Consider the following 27682-nt stretch of genomic DNA (forward strand, 5'->3'; position numbering starts at 1 on the left):
GGATACCATGGTAACCACTCCTTCAAACCTGAAGTAGTGAAGTAGTGACATGTCAAACATTTCTGAGTGTGTGTACGAGTCCAATGGATAGGACAAACATTTTTTAACATTTTTGAGACGTCACCACACCGGTGGTGTTAACCTTGCTTCTTCCAAAGCAATAAAGATCTGACCTGTGTACTTTTGCAGAACAGAACATTTTGTGCTTGTCACAAGAGACACCTGAGTTGCGGGAAATACTGAGGGCAGTGGGTTGCTGGAGATGGTGAGGGATGTCAGTTGTTCGCAATAATGAGAGGGAGTGGAGATGATGCGGGGTGTTACTCGCTGAAAACGGCGTGAGTTAGTTGCAGAGTATGCCCCATGCTGTGCTTGGGGACCACACTGCCTCTTGTACTGGGGAGACATTGCTCCTCAACCTCCCCTATTGGAAACTTCCCCGACCTCTGCAACAACTGGTGACTGTATTCTGGTGAAATCTTTTGTGTGTTTCTTTAACTTATTACTAACCAGCACATCATAATCTGGTCAACGGCTGAGTTAAAATGCCACACAAGAGAGTTTTGAGAGAAAACCCTTGGTTGATGTCAGTGGAACCTAATTTGTACCAACCAATATATACAAAGGTGCCATCCTGAGCAGCAGTCATGTTTCCTAACCTCCCTAGAATCTAATGGAATACTCAGAGTCATCCACGCCACAGAGGAGACCTTTGGAACAGGAGAAATCCATTAGCCCCTCAGACCTGCTTATCCTCTCACTAGATGCCTACTGATCTGTATTTTAGCTCCAGCTATCAAATTTTCAACAGAAAGGAGAGTTCTACATTTCCACTAAGCTTTTTGAGCAATACCTGTGAGCTGTCAGGGAAATAATCACAGAGTCATAGAGAGATACAGCATGAAAACAGGCCCTTCGGCCCACCAAGTCGGTACCAACCACTTGCACTAATCCCATTTTATTCTCCCCCACATTCCCATCAAGTCCCCTCAGATTCTACCCCTCACCTACACACTAGAGGAAATTTACAGAGGACAATTAACCTACCAACTTACAGGAAACCAGAGCACCCGGGGGGAAACAGGGAGAACGTGCAAACTCCACACAGACAGCACTCGAGGTCAGGATTGAACCTGGGTCTCTGGAGCCGTGAGGCAGCGGCCCTACCTGCTGTGCCACCGTGTCACCTGATAGTCTTTATCTATGAAATAACCTCCTATTATGACCTTAAACAGCTGGGGTTTCAACCTTGACTGAGACCAGTGGTGGATTATTAAACTGACCTGTTGAAGAGTCTGATCTTTGTACTGTTGTGAATTTGCTCGCAGGTGGAACTGAATGACCACATTAGCTATTTTTTCATCATCGCAAATGATGGGACATTTAACTTTGACTTTGAATGGGAGCTCTCAGGTCCCCCGAGACCTCTGAGCTGCCTCAAGCTAACTTGCAAGGAGACAAGCGTCGAAGCAGGAAGCAGTGCCTCAGCAAAGATCGATTTCCACCCAGATCACAAGTTGGTGCTTAAGGACGTGGAGCTAAAACTGAAGGTAGTTACCAAAAGTCGCGCGTGCACTGCCACCGGTGGCTGAAACAGTGTGTATGTACTGAAGCGTGTCAGTAAGTGAGGTCACTCCAGAACCCTCAAAATTCAGAAATAAATAGAGTGGATAGGTTTCCTAATTGGTCAACAATTGTAAGTTTACCCTAAATCATGCCAACCACTTTTCGAATTCTGTGGACTGGATTGTGTTCACAAATGATGATTTCCATTTGATTTATTTTTGGAGGAAGAGGACAGGTGGTAAAAGACAGGTCAGCGTACAGGCACAATGCCATCTACCCGATCATGGCTATGTGAAACTCACTGTCAGCGAGCAGTGAGATTCAGAAACATTTCAAGAGGAAACGGGGTACAAGTATCCCTCTATATACAGACATTCTATTTATGAATTTTCACCATAACGTGGATGGGTCTTTAGGATGTGTCCATTTAGAACATAGAACAGCACAGCACAGGAACAGGCCCTTCGGCCCACAATTTCTGTGCCAACCATGATGCAAGTCTACACTAATCCCACCTGCCTGCATATGGTCCATACCCCTGTATTCCCTGCCTGTTAATGTGTCTAAATCCTTCTCAAACATTGCTATGTATCTGCTTCCACCACTTCCCCAGGCACCTACCTACCACTTTCTATGTAAAAAACATACCTCGTAAATCTCCTTCAAACTCTCCCCCCCCTCACCCTCTAGTATTTGACATTTCCGCCCTGGGAAAGAGAGTCCAGATGAAGAGTCTCAATCTGAAACGTCGACGGTCCATTTCTCTCCACAGATGCTGCCTGGCCCACTGAGTTCCTCCAGCAGTTTGTTTTTTTGCTCTGACTGTCTACCCTATCCATGCCTCTCATCATTTTATAAACTTCTATCAGGTCATCCCTCAGCCTCTGATACTCCAGAGAAAACAACCCAAGTTTGTCCAACTTCTCTTTATAGCAAACTAGGAAACCTTTTTTTAATAATGAATAATGCCTAATGTTAGCAAGAAACAACAGTTGAACTCCCAGGCGGTTGAAATCCCAGTCAGGTGGGGAGCGATCTTTGTCGACCCCAGCTGCTCAGATAGAAACCGCTCGGCTCATAGCTGCCAAGCGGGAGGTACGGGGTTTCCGGCAAGGGAGAGAGAGAGCCCAGGAGCACTTGGGGGAGAGAGAGGGCCCAGGAATGCTTGGGGATAGAGAGGGCTAAGGAGCACTCAGGGAGACAGAGGACCAAGGAGTGCTTGGGGAGAGAGAGGGCCAAGGAGCGCTCGGGGAGAGAGAGGCCCATGGAGTGCTCAGGGAGAGAAAGGCCACGGAGTGCTCAGGGAGAGAGAGGGCCCTAAGTGCTCAGGGAGTGAGGAGGGTGATGAGAACCAGGAAAGTCTGAGAGAGGGAGGGAGGGAATGAGAACACGGAGGACAGAATTGGTGAGAGGATGTGTGAAGGTAGAGGACTGACTGAGGCACAGGGAGGAGAGTGGGAGGGTTGGAAAGAGGGGTGAGGGAGAAGGAAGTGAGAGGCAGGGAGAGAGGGGCAGTGACTGCAGGGGAGAGGGGCGTAGAGATCTGTGAGCAGCAATGAGAGCTGGGAGGTGGAGAGAGCCAACGAGGGCGGGCAGGAGAGGAATGGAGAGAGCTGGAGGTGAGGGCCTGTCGGCAGGAGCGAGGGGGAGGGAGGGCTGGAGAGAGAGATGGCCAGCCCAAACCCAGGGGAGGTAGAAGTATCGTGAGTGTTTAACTTGATCAATGTCGGGGCAGGGTACCTTAAGTATGTTTTTACTATCTTACTTTAAAATTTGATTGTTAATAAAATATTTTATTTCAGAAACCATCTGTGGGCAGGGGTGGGGTGGGGGGGGGTTGATGGAAACTCTTGGTATCTGGACTGCAGCCAGAGCTTTTACACTGAAACTAGTGGGAATGCATTGAGAGAGGGTCTGTCCTAGCAGACAGAGGGTCTGTCCCAGCAGACAGTCAGAGAGGGTTCTGTCCCAGCAGACAGAGGGTCTGTCCCAGCAGACAGTCAGAGAGGGTTCTGTCCCAGCAGACAGAGGGTCTGTCCCAGCAGACAGTCAGAGAGGGTTCTGTCCCAGCAGATAGAGAAGGTTTTGAACCAGCAGACAGACAGTGAGGGTCTGTCTCAGCAGACAGACTGAGAGGGTCTGTCCCAGCAGACAGAGAGGGTTGTGAAGCAGCAGCTGAGGATGTATGGAGCAGTTCTACCTGCTTTAAGTTAGCCCCACTGAACACGCACAGCTAACGCCAGTGCTGATGGCTGTTGTGTTTTACCTCCTTTACCTTCCCTTCTACCCGTTACCATCTCCCTCTATCCCCTTTTCCACCATCACTGGCAGCAGCAGGGATTGGCTTCCTTTCCACAGCCTTACTTTCCTCCCTCCCTCATCAATCCTTTTTTTCCCTTTGACAAAGGCGGTTTATTCAGTGATTACAGCATCACATCATCACGATATTCCATGATTCATACTATTTACAGTCAGCAGCTTCAAATTGTAATGCAGTCATCTCCATCCAGAACACACTCGAGCCCCTGTGGCACCCACCGGTTCCGGAAATCCCCCACTGTACCCGTGGATACCGTGCACTCCTTCTCCGGGGGCACGCAGGCACAGACATAACCCCGGCAGAGGGGCGGGCAATCGGCTTGGGCAGAGCCCTCGACTGCCCGCTGCCTGGACCCGTGAATGGCCACCTTGTCCGAGCCCAGGAGCAGACCAGCCAGGAGATCCCCCGAGCGAACCCCCAACCCACCCCCAACCGTGCACTGGGTGTTCGAAGATCAGGAGCGTGGGGCTGAAGTGCAGCCAGAACCTGAGGACCAGCCCCTTCAGACATTCAAACACAATCTGCAACCTCTCACACTCTATACATACATGACACACTGACTCCTCCTGGCCGCAGAAACGGCAGGCAGCTGGGGAGTCCGTAAACCGATTTAGGAATCTGTTACACGGTACTGTTCTGTGCAACACTCTCCACCCCAGGGGTCCCCAGTGTAAAGGAGGAGGACTCCCACATAAAGAAACCTCCACTAGGAACCACCCTCATTGCCAGACGGAAAAATGCACTGCCACAGCATGTCTGGACAGCAGACCAGGGCAAGGAGCCCTCATCAGTTCTGTCAGCCACAGGCGTTGTCCACCCTTTGATCATTACCCTCAAACGTTTCCACTGCTACCAATGTCCAATTACTCTGTGTGATTGCTGACCATTAAGTAACCGCATACCTTTAACTTGATCCGTGGACCGTAGGTTGAGCAGCCAACACTGAGCTCTCCGTGGGCTGTGTATCACCTACACTATGTAATTCTCCCTCAATATCGTCTACTGCATTCGGTGCTCCAAGTGTGGCCTCCTCTACATTGGCGAGACCAAACGCACACGAGGTGACGGTTTCGCAGAATGCCTGCGCTCCGTCCGTAACCGTGATCTGCATCTCCCCGTTGCCGGTCACTTCAACTCCCCCTCCCACACTATCACAGGTACGTCGGTCCTTGGCCTCCTCCACTGCCAGGAGAATCCCAAGCACAAACTGGAGGAACAGCTCCTCATTTTCCGTCTTGGAACCTTGCAGCCTGACGGCATCAATATTGAATTCTCCCACTTTAGGTAACCCCCACCCCCCTTCCCCACACCCCCCCTCCCCCCACCCACCTTGCTTCTCTTCCTACCTTTCCTAGCCTCTTTTTTCCACCTTTTTTCCCTCTCTCTCCTTACCTTTGACTCATCCCCTGGTGGATCTGCTCTCCCCTCCTCCCCCGCACCTGCCCATCACGGTCTCTTACCTGCATCTACCTATCACCACCCTGTGCCCACCCCGCCTCCCCTCTTTTGTCCACCTATCACTGCTCTGCTTTTCCCTCCTATATATTGGGCTTCCCCTTTTCCTATCTTCAGTCCTGAAGAAGGTTCCCGACCCAAAACGTTGACCGCCTGCTTTTCTCCACGGACGCTGCCTGGCCTGCTGAGTTCCTCCAGCATCATCGTGTTTTTCATCTAGATTCCAGCATCTGCAGTCCTTTGTTTCTCTATATAATTCAAACTGACACTGCAAGTTCTCCCCGGCAATAGCAACTGCCATCAAATGGACACTTGCTTGGAGGCTCTGTCGAAAACCCTTCTATTTGCCTTGATCAGAGACCAGGGAAGATTCCCAGTGATGTACTCTGGCCTTTGCCCAATAAGCCACGTTAACAGGCTGTATAACAGAGGTGATGCATTGGACACGTGGGCCCATGTATAAGGAAGGATGGGCGTCCTCACTGTCAACCTCAGAATGTGTGTGACCACTGAGTGAGCACAGCATCAAACTGCCTGACCCTTCAGTAAACACTTGCAGCGAGGATTCAGCATGAATTTTTTTTCTTATTCATTCAAGGGCTGTGCACTTCGCAGGCTGAGCCAGCATTTAATCGCCCGTCCCCAGTTGCCCTTCAGAAGGTGGTGGTGAGCTGCCTTCTGGAACCGCTGCAGTCTGTGGGGTGTGGGTACACCCACAGTGCTGTTAGGGAGGGGGTCTCAGGATTTTGACCCAGTGACGGTGAAGGAACAGTGATATATTTTTAAATATTTAGATATATCTTTATTGGTTACATGCACATTGAAACACACAGTGAAATGCATCTTTTGCGTGGAGTGTTCTGGGGGCAGCCCACAAGTGTCGCCACGTTTCCGGCGCCAACATAGCACGCCCACAACTTCCTAACCCGTACGTCTTTGGAATGTGGGAGGAAACCGGAGCACCCGGAGGAAACCCACGCAGACATGGGGAGAACGTACAAATTCCTTACAGACAGCGGCCAGAATTGAACCCAGGTCGCTGGCGCTGTAATAACGTTACACTAACCGCTACGCTACCGTGCCACTTATTTCCGAGTCGGGACGGTGTGTGGCTCGGAGGGCAACTCCCAGGGGGTGGTGTTCCCTGAGCTTTTGCCTTGTCCTTCTCGCTGGTAGAGGTGGTGGGTTTGGGGGGAGCTGTCTATGAATGGAAAAAGACACGTGGGCCTTAACAGCAGAAACGACCGATGGTCTTGCATGGGAGTTAATATCCTTCAGGGAAAAAATAAACCAGAAACAGAGGTTGAGGTAAACACACAGGTATGGCCATCTTAGGACATTACTGGAGGTCCTGTTGGAAGTGGGAGTCCCTGAGTGATAACTATGGCTGCAGGGTAACAGTGAGTGATCGGTGTGATGGCTCTGCCGCAAGTGGCTGGCCCATGCATTCAGCAACCAATCGGCTACACATCCCGATTATCACCATGTTAATCCTGCCAACCCTGCTCTTGTCCACAGATACGGAAAGGCCCAGTTTATGCCTGTGTGCTCACCGGGTATACAGTGACCCCAAGCGTCCACCTGTCTTTTACAACCTATGATTTTGGGGCGTGCTTCATCTATAACGCTGGGATGACACCTTGCAAGAAGACCCTGATCATCACCAATAAACAGGAGCAACCGGTGAGGTAAGAGAGTGATCCTTGTTAACTTCACTGCTCTCAGAGTTTACAACATCTGTTTCCGAGTGTAACAGGCCCGATGGATTCCCCGACAGAATTTGAGTCCTAGAGATGTACAACACAGAAACAGGCCCTTCGGCCCACCCCCTACATGCTGACTTTTTTGCCAACCTATTCAAGTGTCTGTCTAGTCACAGAGCCACAGAGTGACACAGCACGGAGACAAGCTCTTCAGCCTAACTCAGAGCTGGTCCCGTTTGCCTGCGTTTGGCCCATATCCCTCTAAATCTTTCCTATCCATGGGCCTGCCCAAATGTCTTTTATAGGTAGTTATTGTACCTGCCTCGACCACTTCCTCTGGCAGCTTCTTCCATACGCACACCACCCTTTGCATAAAGAAGTTGCCCATCTGGTCCCTTTTAAATCTTTCCCCTCTCGCCCTCTAGTTTTTGGTTCAGTTTCCCTGGGAAAAGGACTGTGGGCATTCACCCTGTCTATGCCCCTCATGATTTTATACACCTCTATAAGGTCACCCCTCAGTCTCCTGCACTCGAAGGAATAAAGTCCTGATAACCTCTCCCTTATAACTCAAGCCCTTGAGTCCTGGAAACATTCTCGTAAATCTCCTTGGCACTTTTTCCAGCTGACTGACGTCTTCCCTGTAACAGGGTGACTACAACTGTACACAATACTCCAGGTGTGGCCTCGCCGATGTCTTGTACACTGCAACATAACGTCCCAACTTCTATACTCAGTGCCCTGACCGATGAAGGCCAGCGTGCCAAACGCCTTCTTCACCGCCCTGTCTACCTGCAACGCCACTTTCAAGGAACTATTTACTCGTACTCTGAGGTCCCTCTGTTCTACAACACTCCCAGGGCCCTACCATTCACTGTGAAAGTCCTACCCTGGTTTGGCTTCCCAAAATACAACACCTCGCACTTCACTGAATTGAACTCCATTTGCCATTTCTCGACCCACTTACCCAGCTGGTCAAGGTGCCCCTGTAGTTTTTGATAGCCTTCTTCACTATGATACCACCAATTTTAGTGTCTTCTGCAAACTTACTAACCATGCCTTGTACATTCTCATCCAAATCAATGATATAGACGACGAATAGCGATGGGCCCAGCACCGAGCCCTGGGGAACACATTAGTCGTGGCCCTCCCGTCCAAGAAACAACCTTCCACCATCATCCTCTGCTTCCAATTATGAGTCCAGTTAGCCAGCTCTCCCTGGATCCCATGCAATATAACCTTCCAGACTAGCTTTCCATGCGGGACCTTGCCATAGGCTTTGCTATAGTCCATACTGTCAAACTACGTCTTAACCATAATGACTGTATCTGACTCCACCCCCTCCCCTGGCAGCGCGTTCCAGATATCAACCCCTCTCTGTGTAAGAAAACTTACCTGTCAGATCCCCCTTAAAACTCCTTCCTCTCGTCTTAAACCTATGACCTCTTGTTTTTATACCTCTGCTGTGGGAAAAAGGTTTTGTCTACCTCCTCAATCTATGCCTCTCATAGTCTTCCATACTTCCATCAGGTCCCCTCCTTTGCTCCAGGGGAAACAAGCCCAGCCTATCCAATCTCGCTCCCTAACTAAAGTCCTCCAGTCCAGGCAACACCCTGGTGAGTCTCTCTCCAGTACAGACACATCCTTCCTGTAGTGTGCCAACACCAATCCAATTTTTTCCCTTGTATCCCCAAGAACCTCACTGCCCCCACACCTGGTTCTCCTGCCACTCAAGTACACTGGGGCAACCTACAGCGGCCAATTAACCTATCAATCTGCACACCTTTGGGTTATGGGAGGAAGCCAGAGCACCCAGAGGAAACTCATGGGGAGAACGTGCAAACTCCACATAGATTCAGGATGGAACCTGGGTCGCTGGAGTGTGAGGCAGCGGTGCTAACCACTATATTAATGCAGAAGCACAGTATACTTTTTCAGAAAGAGTAATTGAGCCATTTGTTAAAAGGAAATGTGTGAGCTGTTTGAAGCAGAAGAACCAGGGATTTGTGGAGAGAGGGATTAGATTCTGAGTTTCTCTTGCAATGAGCTGCCTTTGACACATTGGGCTGAATGGTCTCTGGCTCCTTCGTCCTCCAAGGTTTCAATAGGCTAGGCAAACCACTCATAGGCTTTGAAGCTGTGTGAGATGACTGTCCACCAAAGGAAGACCTGGATTAGGACTGGCACAGCAGTGTTGTGCAACTGTGATCTGCTCCGTGCTTTGTCAGCTTGCTGACACCAGAACAAACCAACTTGTATTAGCGATGTCCTCTCACTCAGAAACGTGTTTCTGAAGCTGGGTCTAATTTGAGGAGTGACTGAGCAAGCACTTGGCATATTCGGCAGTGAAGTTCAGCTAGCACCGCAGGGACCGGGGTTTAAGGGGAATCCAGGCTGGTGGAAGATGGTTCTTCTCAGACTGAGTGTGACAGTCTGGCCTATACTGAGGATGGGTGGTCACAGGTTGGTTACTATGGGTATGGGTCCAGAGGTCCACAGCATAAAACTCTCTGAAGTATCACCAGGATTGCCTTAATTGATAGTATGTTACGAATACTAAAGCTGGCTACGAAAAGAGAACCAGGCATGACTGAGCTGCCTAAAAGACTCTACTTTAATTAAATTGGGGGTGGTCCCTGAGGTTCTAACCTAATCCTCAACCTGAATCCATTCTGCAGTAGTGCACACACTGCTCCTTGTTCATCGCTCTTCATCGTACAACGAGGAAAGGTGTTGGTGTTGGAGAATGAGGTATTTCCTACTTGAACAAAATGCTCCTACTTACAGCAGCCAATTCTCCCAACTCAGATAAAGCTGGCAGCGTTTGCATGTTCAATTAGCACTCGTCAGAAAGTTGGCTTTTGAAAGCACAAATGTGTGCATGCCAAGAAAGAAGTTCTCTCTTTGAAAGACCTGAAGAAGCAATTCCAATCTTAAAATCCGATATGTGATGAGATTCCACACATACTTCAGGAACTGGAGATGGTGATACAACCCGTAAAGAAAAGGATAAAAGAATAAACATTTAAAAGGCATTTGGACAGGTAATTGGATAGAAAAGCTGCAGACGGATCAGGCAAATGGGATTAGCATAGATACGTATCATGGTCAGTATGGACGAGATGGACCGAGGGCCTGTCTCTGTGCCTTACAGTTCTAAGATCCTGTGATACTCGTGTTTTATTTTAAAAAATGACAAAGATGCGATTAAGCTAGAGAGGGTGCAGGAAAGATTCACAAGGATGTTGCCGGGACCGGGAGGCTTGAGTTATGAGGAGAGGCTGGACAAGCTGGGGCTGTCTTCCCTGGAGCGTTGGAGGCTGAGGGATGACCTTATAGAGGTTTGTAAAACCATGAGGGGCATAGATAAGGTGGATGGTCACAGTCTTTTCCCCAGGATAGGGGAGTCTAAAAGTAGAGGGCGTAGGTTTAAGGGAAGATTTAAAGAGGACCTGAGGGGCAAGTTTTTCACACAAAGGGTGGTGGGTACATGAGCTGCCAGAGGAGGTGGTAGGGGCGGGTACGATTACAACATTTAGAAGACATTTGGACAGGTATGTGAATGGGAAAGTTTGAGAGGGATATGGACCAAATGCAGGTAGATGGGGCTAGTTCAGGAAGACATCTTGGTTGGCATGGACAATTTGGGCTGAAGGGCCTGTTTCTGTGCTGTATTGCTCTGTGACTCCATGAGGAGAAGGTGGCTAGCTCGGTCTTTGAGATGGGAAGTAGCACCTCGCCACCTCAACCTGTAGCCTCTCTGTTTTTGCTTTCTTGTCCTGTGATTCTTTGCACTTTCTTGTCATATTTACCAGGCCACTGGATACTTTCCTTCACAGTCTTGTCAAACTTTAAGCAATTCTTTTTGTCATTACTAAAATTAAATTCGTGTTGGCCCCTGTCCTTGCACAATTCCAGATTTGGCCACATGGCGGTGCTGCAGCTCACTTACTGCCGGGCTCTCTCCAATGTTAGTTATTGAAAGTGAAGGTGTGAACATTCATCGGGCGAGAGGGAAATCTCTGCTGCTTTCTGCGGGGAAGCAAGAAAACATCAGAATGGTTGGAAAATCACAGGCCAGGAGCTGCAAAGTGTAGACTGTAACCAGAAGGCTGCCATCCATGTTTGCCACATTGCTCAGTGACCTGAGGGTGTTGGGCTGATGGGTTTATGGTGGTGCTGACACTACTGCTTTACCCATGGTCCAGTTAGCAACCTTGTCTCTAAGGAGTCTGCAGGCTGAAGTCCCAATCCAGATTCTTGGAGTCACAGAGAAATACAGCAGGGAAACAGGCCCTTTGGCCCACCTGAGTCCCTGCCGGCCATTAACCACCCATCTACACTAATCCCACTTTATTCCCCCCACATTCCCATCAACCCCCCCCCAGATTCTACCCCTCACCCACACACTGGGGGCAATTTACAGCGGCCGATTAACCTACCGACCCGCACGTCTTTGGGATGTGGGAGGGAACCGGAGCACCCGGAGGAAACCCACGCGGTCACAGGGAGAGCGTGCAAACTCCACACAGACAGCGCCGGAGGTCAGGATTGAACCCGAGTCTCTGGTGCTGTGAGGCAGCGGCTCTACCAGCTGAGCCACTGTGCTGCCCTGGAGGCTGCCATGTTTTTATTCATTCGAGGGCTGTGCACTTCGCAGGCTGAGCCAGCATTTATTGCCCGTCCCTAGTTGCCCGTGAGAAGGTGGCGGTGAGCTGCCTTCTGGAACCGCTGCAGTCCGTGAGGTGTGGGTGCACCCACAGTGCTGTTAGGGAGGGAGTTCCAGGACTTTGACCCAGCGACGGTGAAGGAACGGCGATACCGAGTCGGGACGGTGTGAAGCTCGGAGGGCAACTCCCAGGGGGTGGTGTTCCACGAGCTTTTTCTGCCCTTGCCCTTCTCGCTGGGAGAGGTGGTGGGTTTGGAAGGTGCTGCCTGAGGAGTCTCGGTGAGTTGCTGCAGTGCATCCTGTAGATGGGACAGACTGCTGCTGCTGTGTGTTGGTGGTGGAGTGAGTGAGTGGGTGTGGATGGGGAGCCTGTAAAGTGGCTGTTACGTCCTGGATGGTGTCGAGCTTCTTGAGTGTTGTTGAAGCTGCCCTCACCCAGGCAAGTGGAGAGCGTTCCCTCACACCCCTGACTTGCCTTGTGGATGGTGGATTGTTGATTGTGGTTTTGGGGAGTTAGGATGTGACATTTCAGGTCTACACTGTCAGAGAGGCCCATCTTTCGGATTAGATGTTAAACCAAGGTTTCATTTGCTCTGTCTGTTGGTTTGGGCCTGTTTCAAAGAAGTGCAGGGCCCCTGTGTCCAGCCCCATAATTACTTGTCAGTCATTCTCAAAGTGCTGTGTCTGAGCTCCCTCCACAATGTACCTCCCCTGTTACAATAGTGAGTATATTTCAAATCTACCTCGTTGGTGGGAAGGAGCTTTGGGATGTCTTGAGGTCTTGAATGAGGCTGTAAAGATACAGATCTGTTTTGTTTTGGCCAGAGAAGATCTCCCTGGATCAGGACTCATGCAGAACCTCGACCAGAAACGTCGACCATCCCTCTGCCTCCACAGATACTGCCTGACCCACTGAGTTCCTCCTGCAGTTTGTTCTTTGCTTACGAATGGCGTGGGCTGCCCAGCAGAGCTGACTGTGTGTAATTGGGGCTCCACACAGAGGGTATTGACCTGGGGGAGGACACTGATGTGGGTCTGTGTATCCCGCCAGTGGATTTGCAGGATGTTGCTGAAACAATGCTGGACTGGTATCTGCCCAGTGCTTTGAGGTGCCTGTAGTTGGTATCCCCTATTCTAGAAATGTACAGGGGGGCAGGGATCACCACTGCCCAGTAGATTATGAGCTTTGTGCCAGGTTTGTGGAGTTGATCTTCATTATTGATGTCAGTATTAATTGACAGGAGGCTCCTTGCCACAAGGAGAAGGGTTGACTCACAGAGTCACAGAGTTGTACAGCACAGAAACAGGCCCTTGGGCCCACCACGTCCATGCCGACCTTTCTCCCATCTACGCTCATCCCATTTTCCGGCACTAGGACCGTATCCTTCTACACCCTGCCTATTTACATGTCTGTCTAAATGCCCCTTAAACGCAGTGATTATATCTGATCCCGCCACCTCCTCTGGCAGCGCGTCCCAGGTATCAACCCCTCTCCGTGTAAACAAACTTACCCTTTAAAACTGCTTCTTCTTGTCCTAAAGCTCTGCCGTCTGGTTTTCGATACCCCCACCGTGATTGGACCCTGGCGATGACCTTCCCTGTGTCAGACAGCAGGGAGACCCCTCCGTAGTTACGATTGGAGTGTCCCCCTTGCATGTCCTCCTCTTCCCAGGTGATGATGAGGCTGTCAGTTTGTGCCTGAGTTCTTCTCTGCTGTGCTTTAGAGATTCAGCGGGGATGCCATCTGATCCTGATCCCTCGTCTTGTAGCTGACGTATGACCTTTGTGACTTCTCCTCAGACAGGAGTGGTGGTGAGGTTGAACCAGATAACTTGCAGAATGCAGTCAAGGCCACTCACATCGAGCATAGAATCATACTGACGTCTTCCCACTTTCATTCCAGGCACTGACCTCTTTCTGTCCTTGATAGATTCGTAGAGTCATACAGCATGGAAACCGGCCCAACTCGTCCATGCCGACCAAGGTTCCCACTTAACCCCTTCCCATTTCCCTGAGTTTGGCCCATATCCCACTAAACCTTTCCTATCCATGTACCTGTCCAAATGTCTTTTAAACATTGCAATTGTACCCGCCTTTACCACTTACCCTGGCAGCTCGTTCCATGCACCCACCACCCTCTGTGTGAAAATGTTTCCCCTCAGATCCCCTTTAAATTTTTGCCCTCTCACCTAAAACTAGGCTCCCCTACCCTGGGAAAAACACTGCGACTATCTCCCCTATGTACACCCCGCATAATTTTATAAACCCCAATAAGATCACCCCTCAGCCTCGTTCGCTCCAGGGAAAACAATCCCAGCCTAGGTAGTGAGTGTATGGAATGAGCTGCCAGAGGAAGTGGGTGAGGCAGGTACAGTGGGATCATTGAAGAAGCACGTGGATAGGTACATGGAGGGGCGGGACTTGGAGGGATATGGGCCAGACACAGGAAATTGGAACTAACTGGGTAGGCACCGTTGTCGGCATGGACTGGTGGGGCCGAAGGGCCTGTATCTGTGCTGTTTTGCTCTATGACTATGACTGTCTTGGGTGTCACCGGCCAGTAGCAGATCATCTATGTACTGTATGAGAGTGGACTGCCCTGGTAAATGAATATCGCACAGTTGGCCGCAGAGGGTCTGTGAAAATATAGTGGGGGAGTGGATGAATCCCTGGGGCAGGCGGGTCCAGGTATACTGTCTATCCTCAAAGGTGAAGGCAAAAAGGTACTGGGTAGGTACCGTGGTCGGCATGGACTGGTGGGGCCGAAGGGCCTGTATCTGTGCTGTTTTGCTCTATGACTATGACACTCCTTATAACTCAAGCCCTCCAGTCCAGGCGATAACCTTGTGACTCTTCTGAGCTCCTTCTGTAGCTTAATAACATCCTTTATGCATGGCGACCAGAACTGCACACAATACTCCAAGTGTGGTCTAACCAACGTTCTGTACAACGGTAACATGGGGTTTCAACTCTTGGCCCCCGCTGATGAAGCCAAGCATGCCATACACCTTCTTCACCACTCTATCTACATGTGTTGTCACTTTTAGGGGACAATGTACCTGTACCCTTTGGTCTTTCTGTTCTACAACACTCCCCAAGACCCTGCTGTTCACTGTGTATGTCCTGACCTGATTGAAGTTCCCACTTTGCATCACTTCACACGTATCCCAGTTTAATTCCATCCACCATCCCTCACCCACTTTCCCAGTCGATCTAAATCCTGTTGTAACCTTAGACAAACTTCTTCACTGTCCACCACACCACCAATTTTGTTGTCACCCGCATACCTACTAATCATGCCACCTCAATAAGAATGACCACTTGGCTGAGGGCAAACATTTTCTCTCAGAAAGACATAATGGTTTTCAAAAGGGAAAGATTGGACTGAGGCCCCAATTCAGTGTCTTCACAACAGTTAATTTGATAGTTGGAATTCAGATAGAATCACAGAATGGTGCAGAGCAGTAGGGGCTATCCAGCTTGCCCCATGCCTCTGCATGCCCTTCCTCACTCTGCAAGGGTCCTCAAACAGATTGGACAGAATTTCTCGTAACTGTGGGTCAGCAGTGCCTGAAATGTGCTTGCACTTTGCATGTCCTCCTCTGAATGTAACGTGTATCACTTTTCATTTTTGTTTCCTACGGCAAGCCTGGAGTGCTTGTTCCCCAAGAACTCCCACCTGGACGTTAAGTTCCACCCCTGCACCCTGGCACCAAAGAAAAACGTGGAAGCTGCCATTATCTTCTACCCGAGGGAACCAATCAAATATGAGGAAGAGGTCACCTTTGTAGTAAATGGACTCAGCTACCAGAGCGTCGAGGTCCTTGGCCAAGGGACGGAGATGAAGGTATTGTGGCTTTCACGTAATTGGTAGGGTCTTTCTGGGGGCAGAGCTAGGTCTCAGTTTCAGGAAGCTTTCAACAGCAGAGACATTTTACTGAAATACTTCAGTTCAACCTCTATGTTGCTGCAGATACTTATTTCTTTGCTAAAGTGACATTTTGGACGACCATGGGTGGGGTGAGGTGGATCACGGCTCAGGTTTTGAAGATTTCTTTGCCACTTGCCTAAATGACTGCCATCAGTAAGGCCTCCACATCTTGAAACATAGCAGAAACACCGGCCTTTGCTTCTAAGCAAATATTGCGTCCCCAGAACTCTCCTTCTCGAAGTGGAATAGGAGGTGATCTTGAGTTCTGTTAGCTGAGGGTAAGGCTCCTCTGTGGAGCAATCCACGGTGGGACCCCACCACCCTTCTTCCCTTAACTACACCCCCCTCCCACAGCAATGTCATCGTCTCAAGCAATGCTCTCAAAGGATGGTATGCTTGCCTTCATCGGTCGGGCCGTTGAGTATAAAAGTCAGGAAGTCGTGCTGGTTGGGCTACATTTGGAGTATGGTGTGCAGTTCTAGTCTCCGGGCTACAGAAGGACATGGAGGGTGCGGGAGAGGTTCACCAGGATGCTGCCTGGGTTGGAGAGGACTTGCTACAAGGAGAGGTTGGACAAACTTGGGTTGTTTTCTCCGGAGTGTCAGGAGCTGAGGGGAGACCTGATAGAGGTTTATAAAAGTATGGGAAGCATCGATAGGATAGGTAGAGGTTTAAGGCAAGAGGAGGAAAGTACAAAGTAGATTTACAAGGCAAAGTTTTTTTGACACAGAGTGTGGTAGGTACCTGAAACATGTTGCCAGGGGAGATGGTGGAAGCAGATAAAACGACAACGTTTCAGAGGCATTTAGCAGGCAGATGAACAGGCCGGGAATGGAGGGCTATGGACCATGTGTAGTGTAGGTTGGTGTCATGGTCGGCACAGACACGGTGGGCTGAAGGGCCTGCTCCTCTGCTGTACTGTTCTGTGAAATGAAGTACGTGATACAGATAAATTCCGCACCTAAGTCCACCCTAACCTTTGAGTTTGCAAAGGGTTATCTGAATCAGAGAGGTTCAGGCATGGAAATAAGGAAGTTGACAAAGTCAGCATAAGATCAGAGGTTGTGAGTGCTTGGGAATGACTGGATGGAGCAGTGGGAGTCGGTAACTTTCATGGAGTCGTATAGCACGGAAACAGGCCCTCTGGCCCAACTGGTCCATGCCGCCCTAGGTGCCTAGATACGTTCGTCCCATTTGCCTGTATTTGGCCCATATCCCTCTAAACCTTCCCTATCCATGGACCTGTCCAACTGGCTATTAAACATCGTAATTGTACCCACCTCTACCACTTCCTCTGGCAGCTCCTTCCACGTACCCACCACCTCCTGTGTGAAGTTCCTCAAGTTCCTTTTAAATCTTTCCCCTCTTACTTTAAACCTAAGCCCTCCAGTTTTAGGCTCCGCTGCCCTGGGAAAAAGCCTGTGACTATCTACCCTGATCTGTGACCCTACCCCAATTGGACCACATATTGGCAATCCTTGCCACGACAACCACTACTGGCACGGTCTAAGCTCTTCCTGGTTTGGAGGTCAGCCGCCTGGTTCACAACCCACTACTTTTGCCTGTTGTGTTGCGGCCACTTCAATGAGCTGTAGAATGTTTCAGCAAAGAACCAGTCTGTTTGGCCCACGAAGAGTTTCTCTCCTGATACAGTGCCAATTTCCTGCTGAAGCCTACTTTGTAATATTATTCTTTGCCACACAAATCCCCCATTGCCTTTTCAATAAAAATGATGGATACTGCTGCGTTTACAGATATTACACTGAGCCAAGAGCGGAGAAATGTTCACCCATCTTCCTGGCTTAAATGATATTCTCACTGTGCAGTATACGTACATTGTATGTTGACAGAGAGCTGTGGGGGGACAGCTTGCAATATTCATAAAGCATACAATGTCAGTAGCAGGGCAGCCTGCCTGCTGACATCTGGATATGGATGTGTGTCTGGAAAGGACTGCCAAGATTCTGTGCATGCTACTTCTGGTAAGATTGACAGAGTCAAGTTTCCCCAGGATCCTTCTGATCACCTGCCATTAAGAAACAGGGAGATCTCTGCGTTTTACTGCAATGTGCCCGTACAACAAGAAATCCAAAAGCAAAATCCTGCGCTTATATAGCACGTTGCAGGGCCCCAGAATGTTCTGAGTGTTGACACTGATGCATTGCCAGAAATGGGCAGCTTATCTGCACCACCCAGATTCCAGAAAGGCCAGTGGCATAATGAACAGATACTCAGCTTTAGCTCCGTTGTTAACTACTAGCCAGAAACATCAGCAAGACCTCTCTTGTTATTCTGAGTCTGCAGGGTAGATGCTTATAGATTCACTCTGACTCATTTGCTCTTCCTTTATCTGTGCTCATTTCAAGAATTAATTACATCGGCACATCGCATTTCTCCTTCCAACCCTTCCAGGTTGAAGTTGTCAATCCCAAGAACAAGGTAGTTTATTTTCGAGCTCTGCGGGTCGGACAGACTGTGAGGAAAGTGATACCGATAATCAACAGGAGCCTGGCGCCTGTGAATTTCATTCTTGCTATGACTCCTAACCAACAACTTCTTCAGAACGCCGAGGTACAAATGCTAATCCCCCCTTCTCTTACAGTGAGATCTGCCCTCTGCTATCTTTTAACAGTAGAGAAAAATAAGATATCTTTATTAGTCACATGTACATCGAAACACACAGTGAAATGCATCTTTTGTGTAGAGTGTTCTGGGGGCAGCCCGCAAGTGTCGCCACGCTTCTGGCGCCAACATAGCATGCCCACAACTTCCTAACCCCTATGTCTTTGGAATGTGGGAGGAAACCGGAGCACCCGGAGGAAACCCACGCAGACACGGGGAGAACGTACAAACTCCTTACAGACAGCGGCAGGAATTGAAACCAGGTCGCTGGCGCTGTAATAACGTTACGCTAACCGCTACACTACCGTGCTTGTACCACTACCATGCCAGTGAAGTTCAAAGCTCTGCATCAAAACTTGGCAGTTACCAAGGCAACAGGTTTCCTCTGATCTCTCTGTTAGGGGCACCATAAACATTGGGAGATTTCCTCTAATCACTAACTGTTGGTGATACTGCAACCAGTGGGAGATCTCTCCCCAGTCACTCCCCATTAATGGGATTGTGGATTGGGGAATTAGCATTGTGCAGTCTTCTGAGCTGTTGTCTGGCGTATTATTGTCACTTGTACTGAGGTACAGTGAAAAACTTGTCTTGCATACTGTTCATACAGATTAATTCATTATACAGTGCATTGAGGTAGTACAGGGTAAAAACAACAACAGAATACAGAGTAAAATGTCACAGCTACAGGGAAGTGCAGTGCAGGTAGACAATAAGGTGCAAGGTCATAACAAGTCCATCTCATCATATAAGGGAACCGTTCAATATCCAATAGGTGGCCAGGGATTCGGGCATCTCCTCTGGGGGATACTGCAACCTTTCTTCAGTACAATCCCAGCAGCAGAAACCTTGCTTTGAGGCTGCACTGGTCTGCCATCAAGGGCAGTCATTCTGGGCACACTGGGCAGACACTGAGGAGAGTCAGCACGCTGCCCATTCAACTCTAATCAACGCTCCTGTCAGGAACAGGTTGGTACCAATACTGCTGGTGGGAAGAGCTGTGGCAAACCTACAACCCTATCTTCCCCGAACCAGGGGTAGCTTTGGTTAGGATGCAGTGGCTGCAAGGCCAAAGTGTCCTGAACTTGCATTTATTGATCCCAGGATACGCTTAATGTACACTTGCAGTTTATTCACTTTACCTTCCCCCTTTTCAGGTTCTAAGCCTATCACCAAACAACAAGATCACGCTGAAAGCTCAGGGGGGCACCTGCAACGTAGCCGTCACCTTCTCCCCAGTTTGCCGGATTCCCGAGTTTGCCGAAGAAGTAAGAATGGAGTTCACGGGTGTTTCCAAGGCTCTCTTTGTGATCCGGGGGTGCTGCCAGGGGACTGAGATCGTGCTGGACCAGGACTACATCTCATTCGGGGCAGTGGTCCTCCGCAGCAAGACCACCCGGCTGGTCATGATGAAGAACGTTGGAGATATTGGCGCCAGGTACCAAGTCCATGATCTTCATGGAACATCTTGTCTCAAAAGGTGGCTGTTGTCATTTGGGGATCTCACCGATCCACTGAAGCTGAATCGTTAGAAACAAGTTTGTGACCACTGTCCCCTCAAGGATTAGCAATGGCTCAGTGGGTTACACTCTCACCTCTGAGCCTGATAGGCATGGGTTCAAGTCCCACACTCAACACTTGAGCAATGGCTCAGTGGGTTACGCTCTCACCTCTGAGCCCGATAGGCGTGGGTTCGTCCCTCACTTGACACTTGGGCAAAATGCAGATAGACACGTCTGATACCGGTATACAGGGAGTACTACAATTAACACAGAACGTGCTGGGTGGGAATACTCAGCAGATCAGGCAGCATCAGTGGGAAGATAAACAGAGTTAATGCTTGAGGTCGAAGACCCTTCGTCAGAATGGAAAAAGAAATGCAGAGCAGGAGGACGTGCCCGGCAGGTCAGGCTGGGCTTGTCCTCCACCCCCAGATGGAACAGAAACAAGCTAATGTCACAGATGGATGCCTGATACAGAGAAATCAAGTTATCTGGAGTTGTAGGATTCAGTGCTGAGCGTACAGAGGGAGTGCTACACCTTCGAAGGGATCAGACATTAAATCAAGCCCCATCTTCCCCCTCAGATGGATATACAATATCCTTCGAGACTATTGTACAGAAGCGGGCAGTTCTGCCCAGTTTACAGATTTATCCCTCAGACACCACAGGATCTGGATATCATCACCTTACTGTTTTAGGAGCTTGTGGTGCACAAAATGGCAGCCTGTTACCGTGGCGACTGCATGTTAAATCCAATTAGCTGGCAATACAACCAGTTAGGATGCCCTGAGCTGCTATGCTGATGGCTGTTTGTTCATCCTCCTCGTTTGGCCTCCTCAGCTCCCAACATACTAACACACAGGCTCCCCTTCCTCCCTGAGCTCGTTCAATCCAGCGGAATTCCTGCAACTTCCCCACAACTCCCCACCATCCGCCAGCCTCTGTTGACACAATTCCAACTTCTCTCAAAGGACATTCTTATCCCGAAATGTGGAACCGCAGTACTCGTTCCCTTCTAATGCTGATCGGCTGACCCCTGTTTACTGTTTGTTAGTTCAGAATTTTAAGGCTGTTCTAGTCAGGAAGGCCTTATTTTCCAAAATGTCCCGACATCTGCAGGGACCGGGGGACTTGAGCTCTAAGGAGAGGCTGGATAGGCTGGGACTGTTTCGCCTCGAGGGAAGGAGGCTGAGGGACGGCCTGATAGAGGTTTATAAAATCATGAGGGGCATAGATAGAGTGGATGGTCACTCTCTTTTTCCCAGGGTAGGGGAGGCTCACACTAGAAGGCACAGGTTTAAGGTGAGAGGGGAAAGATTTAAAGGGGACCTGAGGGGCAAGTTTTTCACACACAGGGTGGTGGGTGTAAGGAACAACCTGCCAGAGGAGGTGGTAGAGGTGGGGACAACTAAACAACATTTGGACAGGTACGTGAAAAGGAAAGGTTTAGAGGGATATGGGCCAAATGCAGTCAAATAGGGCGAGCTTAGATGGGCATCTTGGTCAGCATGGACCAGTCGGGCTGAAGGGCCTGTTTCTGTACTGTGTAACTCTGAATCTATGAATCTGGCTTCAAACAGAGCTGTCGTACTGGAAAAGGAGAACTGTTGATCCCTCTTTGGTGACTGTACTAGATTCTTTGCCAGTGCTTGTCTAATACCTACCGAATATTGAAAGGCCTGGACAGAGTGGACGTGGAGAGGATGTTTCCAGTCTAGGACCAGAGGGCACAGCCTCAGAATAAAGGGACGTCCCTTTAGAACAGAGATGAGGGGGAATTTCTTTAGCCGGAGGGTGGTGAATCTGTGGAATTTGTTGCCAGACGGCAGTGGAGGCCAAGTCATTAGGTATATTGAAAGCGGAGGTTGATAGGTTTTTGATCAGTAAGGGCATCTTAGATTATGGGGAGAAGGCAGGAGAATGGGGTTGAGAGGGAAAAATGAATCAGCCATGACCGAATAGCGGAGCAGACTCGAAGGGCTGAATGGCTGGATTCTGTTCCTATGTCTTACGGTCTTATGGTCTAAGTTATCTGACCCATCTATTACCCCAGGGTTGATTCTCTTGCTCCTTCACTAAAGGAGGTACACTTCTCTGCTCTGCTGTTGTGCATCTTAATCTTGACCTCTGAATGTTGGAAAATCAGCACTTGTCGACAGACTGCACTGAGTAGAAAATCAACAATAACTGCAGATGCTGGAAATCGCAAGTAAAAACAGAAAATGCTAGAAATGTTCAGTAGGCCAGGCAGCATCTGTGGGGAGAGAAACAGAGTTAACGGTTCAGGTTGGAGACCCTTCATCAGTACGCTACAACCTGAACCGTTAACTCTGTTTCTCTCCTCACAGATGCGGCCTGACCTGCTGAGTATCTCCAGCATTTTCTGCTTTTATTTTAGTCTGCACTAGATGGGTTTGGACAGACTCCAACTCGTTTACAATGACTTGGACTACGTTTCCAACTTGTTGTCGGGGCGTCAAGCGACCATCAGCAAACTCTGGAAACCGCCTGGGACTCCCTCCATTGGCTTCGACACCATTTTAAATCTCTGATGGACGCCAGTTAGTCTACCGAGAGTCTGCAGCACTTTGACAGTCTACATTAATTGACTTAAACTGAGCAAATTCAGAAGCCTCTGGTGCCAGTGTTTTCTGACCCTACCAGCAAGAATAGCAGAAGCATAGAGGAAGATTACTCAGCCAATTGAGCCTGTGGGACCAATCCAGTTGGTCCCATTTCACTGCACTTTTCACATACACTTGCTTTTTTTTCCTTTTTTAAACATTTATCCACACCTCCCTTGAAAAATATTATTGAACCTACATGTATCATTTGCTCAGGCATTTTAGAATTCACTGCATACAAAATACATTTCTCATTTACTGCCTGATTCTTCTGCCAATTTTAAATCTGTGTCACCTGTTTACTGACCCTTCTGGAAACGGTTTCTCCCTACTTGCCTGTTTAAACCTCTCGTGATTTTGAGCAGCTCTTGTTAGGTCTTGCCTTAGCTCCAGGGCAGGAGGAGAATAATCTCAGCCCCTCCACATCATTGACACTGTTCCAACAAATCTCCTCTATAACTTCTGAAAAACCTTGACAAATAATGCTGGTGTGTGCAACCAAAAGTACTCCGACTGAGGCAGAGCTAATGGTTTATAAAGGGATAGCTCAGCTTCCTTGCTTTTATACACAATGCCTCCCTTCATAGAGTGATTGATCCTATTTAGTTCACAGAGGAGGATATTGCAGATGTCTCAAGGACAGCAGAAGTAGTGTGGAAGAACTTGCAACAATCCCTATCAGGAGGGACAAAGTATTGGAAAAACAATTGGGACTAAAGGCAGGCAAGTCACCAGGATCCAATTGCCGGCATCCAGTTGTTTTAAAGGAATTGTCCATGGAGACAGAGGAGTCATTGGTCGAAGTATTTCAAAGTCACTGTGTTCTGGCAGGGGAACAGTGGATTGGAAAACCACAGATATTGGTAAATTAGTTTATTGTTGTCACATGTACTGAGATACGGTGAAAACTTTGGCATGCCATCCATGCAGATCGTTTCATCACATCAGCGCACTGAGGTAGTACAAGGGAAAATAATAACGGAATGCAGAATAAAGTGTTACAGTTACAGAGAAAGTGCAGCACAGGCAGACAGTAAGGTGCAAGGTCATAACGAGGTAGACTGTGAGGTCAAGAGTCCATCTTATTGTACTAGGGGACCGTTCAATAGTCTTATAACAGCGGGATAGACACTGTCCTTGAGCCTGGTGGTGCGTGCTTTCAGGCTTTTGTATCTTCTGCCCAATGGGAGGGGGGAGAAGAGAGAATGTCCAGGGTGGGTGGGGTTTGTGATTCTGTTGGCTGCTTTACCGAGGCAGCACCCTCGTAATCCCCTTGTGCAAGAAAAGAGGGTGATAAAAAGCAGGAAACTGAAGGCCAGTTAGCTACACATCTGTGGTTTGGAATTTGCTGGAACCTATAATTAAGGGAGAAAGAGCTAGTGAAAGTCAAAAGATCTGCAGATGCTGAAAATCTGAGTTAAAAACAGAGAATGCTGGAAAAACTGAGCCAGTCAGGCAGCATCTGCAGAGAGAGAAGCAGTTAACGTGTCAGATCTGGGACTCTTCATCAGAACCGAGAAGGAGAGAAAACAAGTTTGTGGTGAGCTGGCGGAGGAGGTGAGGGAGGGACTTGGGTGAAGCAAAGGGAAAACCTCAGATAGGGTGAGACTGGATGACCTAATGTGGCTGCTGAGATCAGATCAAGCTTCTTTGTGCATGTTGTTTGTTTGCTAATGTTGTATAGTCTGTGTAATCCTGTGCAGTCTCGTCAACTGGGACAGGCTCAGCAAACTAGACCATATGAGAAGGGGGTGGGGGGGAAGGGTGGCAGGCAAGAATAGCCAGTTCTGATACAAAAGGAAAGAAAGAGTGGGTTATCTAACACTGAGGAATTCAATATTGAGTTCTGCAGGCAGCAACGTGGCCAGACTGAAGATGAGTTGTTGTTTAACGTCTTCATCTTCAGTCTGGGCACATCGCAGCCTGCAGGAGTCTCCAGCTTTAGATAACCCACTCTTTCTTTCTGTTTATATCAGAGCCATTCCCCCTGTTTAATAAAGGATATATTAGGATTGAATGACTTAGCCTGGTGAATCACTCCAGAACTGATTCACCAGGCTAATTCCTGGCATGAGTGAGTTGTCCTGTCACCAGCAGCTAGAAAAGTTAGATCTGAATTCTGTGGAGTTTCAGTTTTATTGAAACACTTTCGATCCTAAGGAGGCACAAGAAGGTGGATGTTGAGGTGTTCCACTGGTGGGAGAGTCTCGAATGGGGGAACTTAATGACAAGAGAATGGGGCAGTCATTTAAAACTGAGGTGTGCAGGAATTTCTGCTCTCAGAGGGTAGTGAATCTCTGGAATTCTCTGTCTCAGAGGCTGAATCACTGGAAATCTTTAAAGAAGAAACAGTTTTTTTGAAAGATTGGGGAATTGAGGGTTATGCGCCATTGGCACAGAAGAGGAGTTGAGGCCTTCAGCAGATCGGCCATGATCATATTGAATGGTAGGACAGGCTTGAGGGGCCGAGTGGCCTCCTCCTGCTCCTGTTTCCTGGTGTTCTTGTCCTTTTTGTAACAGCAAAGGCACAGTGCTGGATGAACCGGACAGAACTTTGCTGTGTCCAGTTGTTCCACATCTGGCTGGGTAGTTTCATGAGTAAAATGTGTTGTGTTCAACACATTAGCACCACTTACCATTGCCGACCATTAAAATATGTATGGAAAGTAGATCCTTTACATTCTTACATGAGGGGAAGACCTAGCCCGTTGATGTGGATGTCAGACCATTACAGAACGGTTTGCCGTCTCCATCTCTCCATCTCACCCACTTCACCAAGTCTTTGGCTGCCCATCCTATGACCCACCATCCTATTCCCCACCAGCATGTTTTAATACGTTAAAGGTGTCAGTCATATAAGTTGCTTCCCTTCGACAGATCACCAGAAATTAAATCTTCCTCTCCATAATGTTCGTGTTGCAGCTTTAGGTGGGAGATTGAAAAATTTAAGCCACACTTCTCGATCAGCCCTGTGGAGGGTTACCTGTCGCCGGGGATGGAAGTTTCCTTGGAGGTGGCATTCCATCCTGCCGCTGTGAACACAGACATTCGTGTGCAAAACCTGAATTGCTTCATTGAGAGAGCCACATCTCTCCAGATCAACCTGACCGGAACATGCGTGCCAGCAACAGCCATGAAAGAGGTACAAACATCAGCCCTGCACTAACAGGTTGTGCTGTTTCTTATATCACAACAGTTTCTGTACTTCAGAGATACTGTCACACCTGCAACATGCCTTGGGATGTGTTAAGGCCTTGGAAGGTGCTGTATTAGCTCAAAGCTCTCGTTCCCCTCTTTGAATTGGGTGTTCTCAGCCACTCTCAGCCTGTGGCTCTGGGAAGGGAAATCACTCATTGTTCACATTCCTGCACGGTAAACTCTATTGGAAGGGTCATATGAGGCCTCAGTACAAGCTGCATCACTGGCAGTCTACAAAATAAGGGAGATGCTTTGCGTAGAATGTTGTCAAACCAGAGTTAACATTCACAGAGACTGAATGTGACCACTGGTGTTTCCTGAGTGATTGGTTATCAAGGCCACGACAAGAGCTGTGTTCCCACGGATACCATGGAGTCACAGAGTTACAGCATGGAAATAGGCCCTTCGGCCCAACTCGTCCATGCCGACTGTGTTGCCCAACGAGCTAGTCCCATCTGCTTGCATGTGGCCCAGATGCAGGCAGATGGGACCCCTTAACCTCTCCTATCCATGTACTTATCGAGATGGCTTTTAAATGTTGCTAACGTGCCTGCCTCAACCACTATTTCTGGCAGCTCATTCCAAATATGCACCACTCTTTGTGTGAAGAGCTGCCCCTGATGTCCCTCTTAAATCTCTTGCCTTCGATCGTAAACCTCTGCCCTCTTGTTTTTAGCAACCCCTCCCTGGGAAGACCACTATGTGCTTTCACCTAGTCTATGTCTCTCATCATCTTATGTACCTCTATCAGGTCACCCCTCAATCTTCTACATTCCAGGGGATAAAGTCCTAGTCTCCACAATCTCTCCATGTAACTCAAGCCCCCAAGTCCAGGCAACATCCTGGTAAATATTTTCTGCACTCTTTCTAGTTTAATCACATCTTTCCTATAACAGGGCGACCATGACTGTACACAGTACTCCAAGTGTGGCCCCAGCAACGTCTTTTATAACTGTAGCATAACTTCCCAACTCCTGTACTCAATGCCCTGAATGATGAAGGCCAACGTGCCAAATGTCTTCTTCACCACCCTGTCTACCTGTGATGCCACTTTCAGTGAACTATGCATTTGCACTCCTAAGTCCCTCTGTTCCTAAACTATCTACAATACTACCTATTTTAGTATCATCTGCAAACTTACTAGCCATGCCTTGTACATTTACATCCAAATCATTTATATAAATTACAAACAACAAAGGTCCCAGCACCGACCACTGCGGCACACCATTAGATCTAGGCCTCCAGTCTGAGACACAATCCTTGACCCTCTGCTTCCTACCACTGAGCCAATTATGAACCCATCCGCTATCTCCCCCTGGATCCCATGCGATCGAGCCTTCCAGACCAGCCTGCCATGAGGGACCTTGTCAAAGGCCTTGCTAAAGTCCATGTAGACAACTGCCTTACCCTCATCTACCTTCTTGGTTACCTCCTCGAAGAACTCCAAGAGATTTGTCAGACATGACTTCCCACATACAAAGCCGTGCCGACTGTCCGGAATCAGACCCTGCCTCTCCAAATGTTGGTAGATCCTGTCCCTCAGAATCCCCTCCAGCAATTTACCCACCACTGGTGTCAGACTCACCAGCCTGTAGTCTCCTGGCTTGTTTTTACCACCCTTTTTAAACAATGGTACCACGTTAGCCACTCTCCAGTCCTCCAGAACCTCACCTGTGGCCAGAGATGAATCAAAAATCTCTGCAAGGTCTGCCACAATTTCTTCTCTAGCTTCCCACAAGGTCCAAGAATGCACCCTGGGGATTTATCCACCTTAATGCACTTTAAGGCCTCCAATACCTCCTTCCTGCTAATGTGTATGTTGTCCAAGGCATCACCACTCATTTGCCCCATTTTTTTAGCTTCCTGCATTTTCTCCACAGTAAAAACTGAAGAAAAATATTAATTAAAAATCTCACCCATTTCCTTTGTTTCCACACACAGATGGCCATGTTGATCTTTAAGGGGGCCTACTTTCTTCCTGGCCTCCCTTTTACTCTTAATATACCTGTAGAATCTCTTGGGATTTTGCCTCACCTTGCCTGCCAGATCCCTCCCATGTCCGCTTTTTGCCCCCCTAATTTCTCTCTTATGTGCG

At 48.7% G+C, this 27682-nt stretch overlaps 1 protein-coding gene across 1 annotated transcript in view; it reads left to right on the plus strand.

Annotated features, from left to right (window-relative positions):
- Positions 1-27682, plus strand: part of hydin (HYDIN axonemal central pair apparatus protein) — a 541323-nt gene that overhangs the window by 480473 nt on the left and 33168 nt on the right. The window contains exons 80-85 of the mRNA XM_052028752.1: positions 1329-1550; positions 6860-7029; positions 15359-15557; positions 18054-18212; positions 19421-19701; positions 25312-25531. Of these exons, the coding sequence (XP_051884712.1) occupies positions 1329-1550; positions 6860-7029; positions 15359-15557; positions 18054-18212; positions 19421-19701; positions 25312-25531 (1251 nt within the window). The remainder of the gene's footprint in view (positions 1-1328; positions 1551-6859; positions 7030-15358; positions 15558-18053; positions 18213-19420; positions 19702-25311; positions 25532-27682) is intronic.

This window comes from Pristis pectinata, chromosome 13 (assembly GCF_009764475.1).
Source record: "Pristis pectinata isolate sPriPec2 chromosome 13, sPriPec2.1.pri, whole genome shotgun sequence".
In the NCBI taxonomy this organism is placed as follows: domain Eukaryota; kingdom Metazoa; phylum Chordata; class Chondrichthyes; order Rhinopristiformes; family Pristidae; genus Pristis; species Pristis pectinata.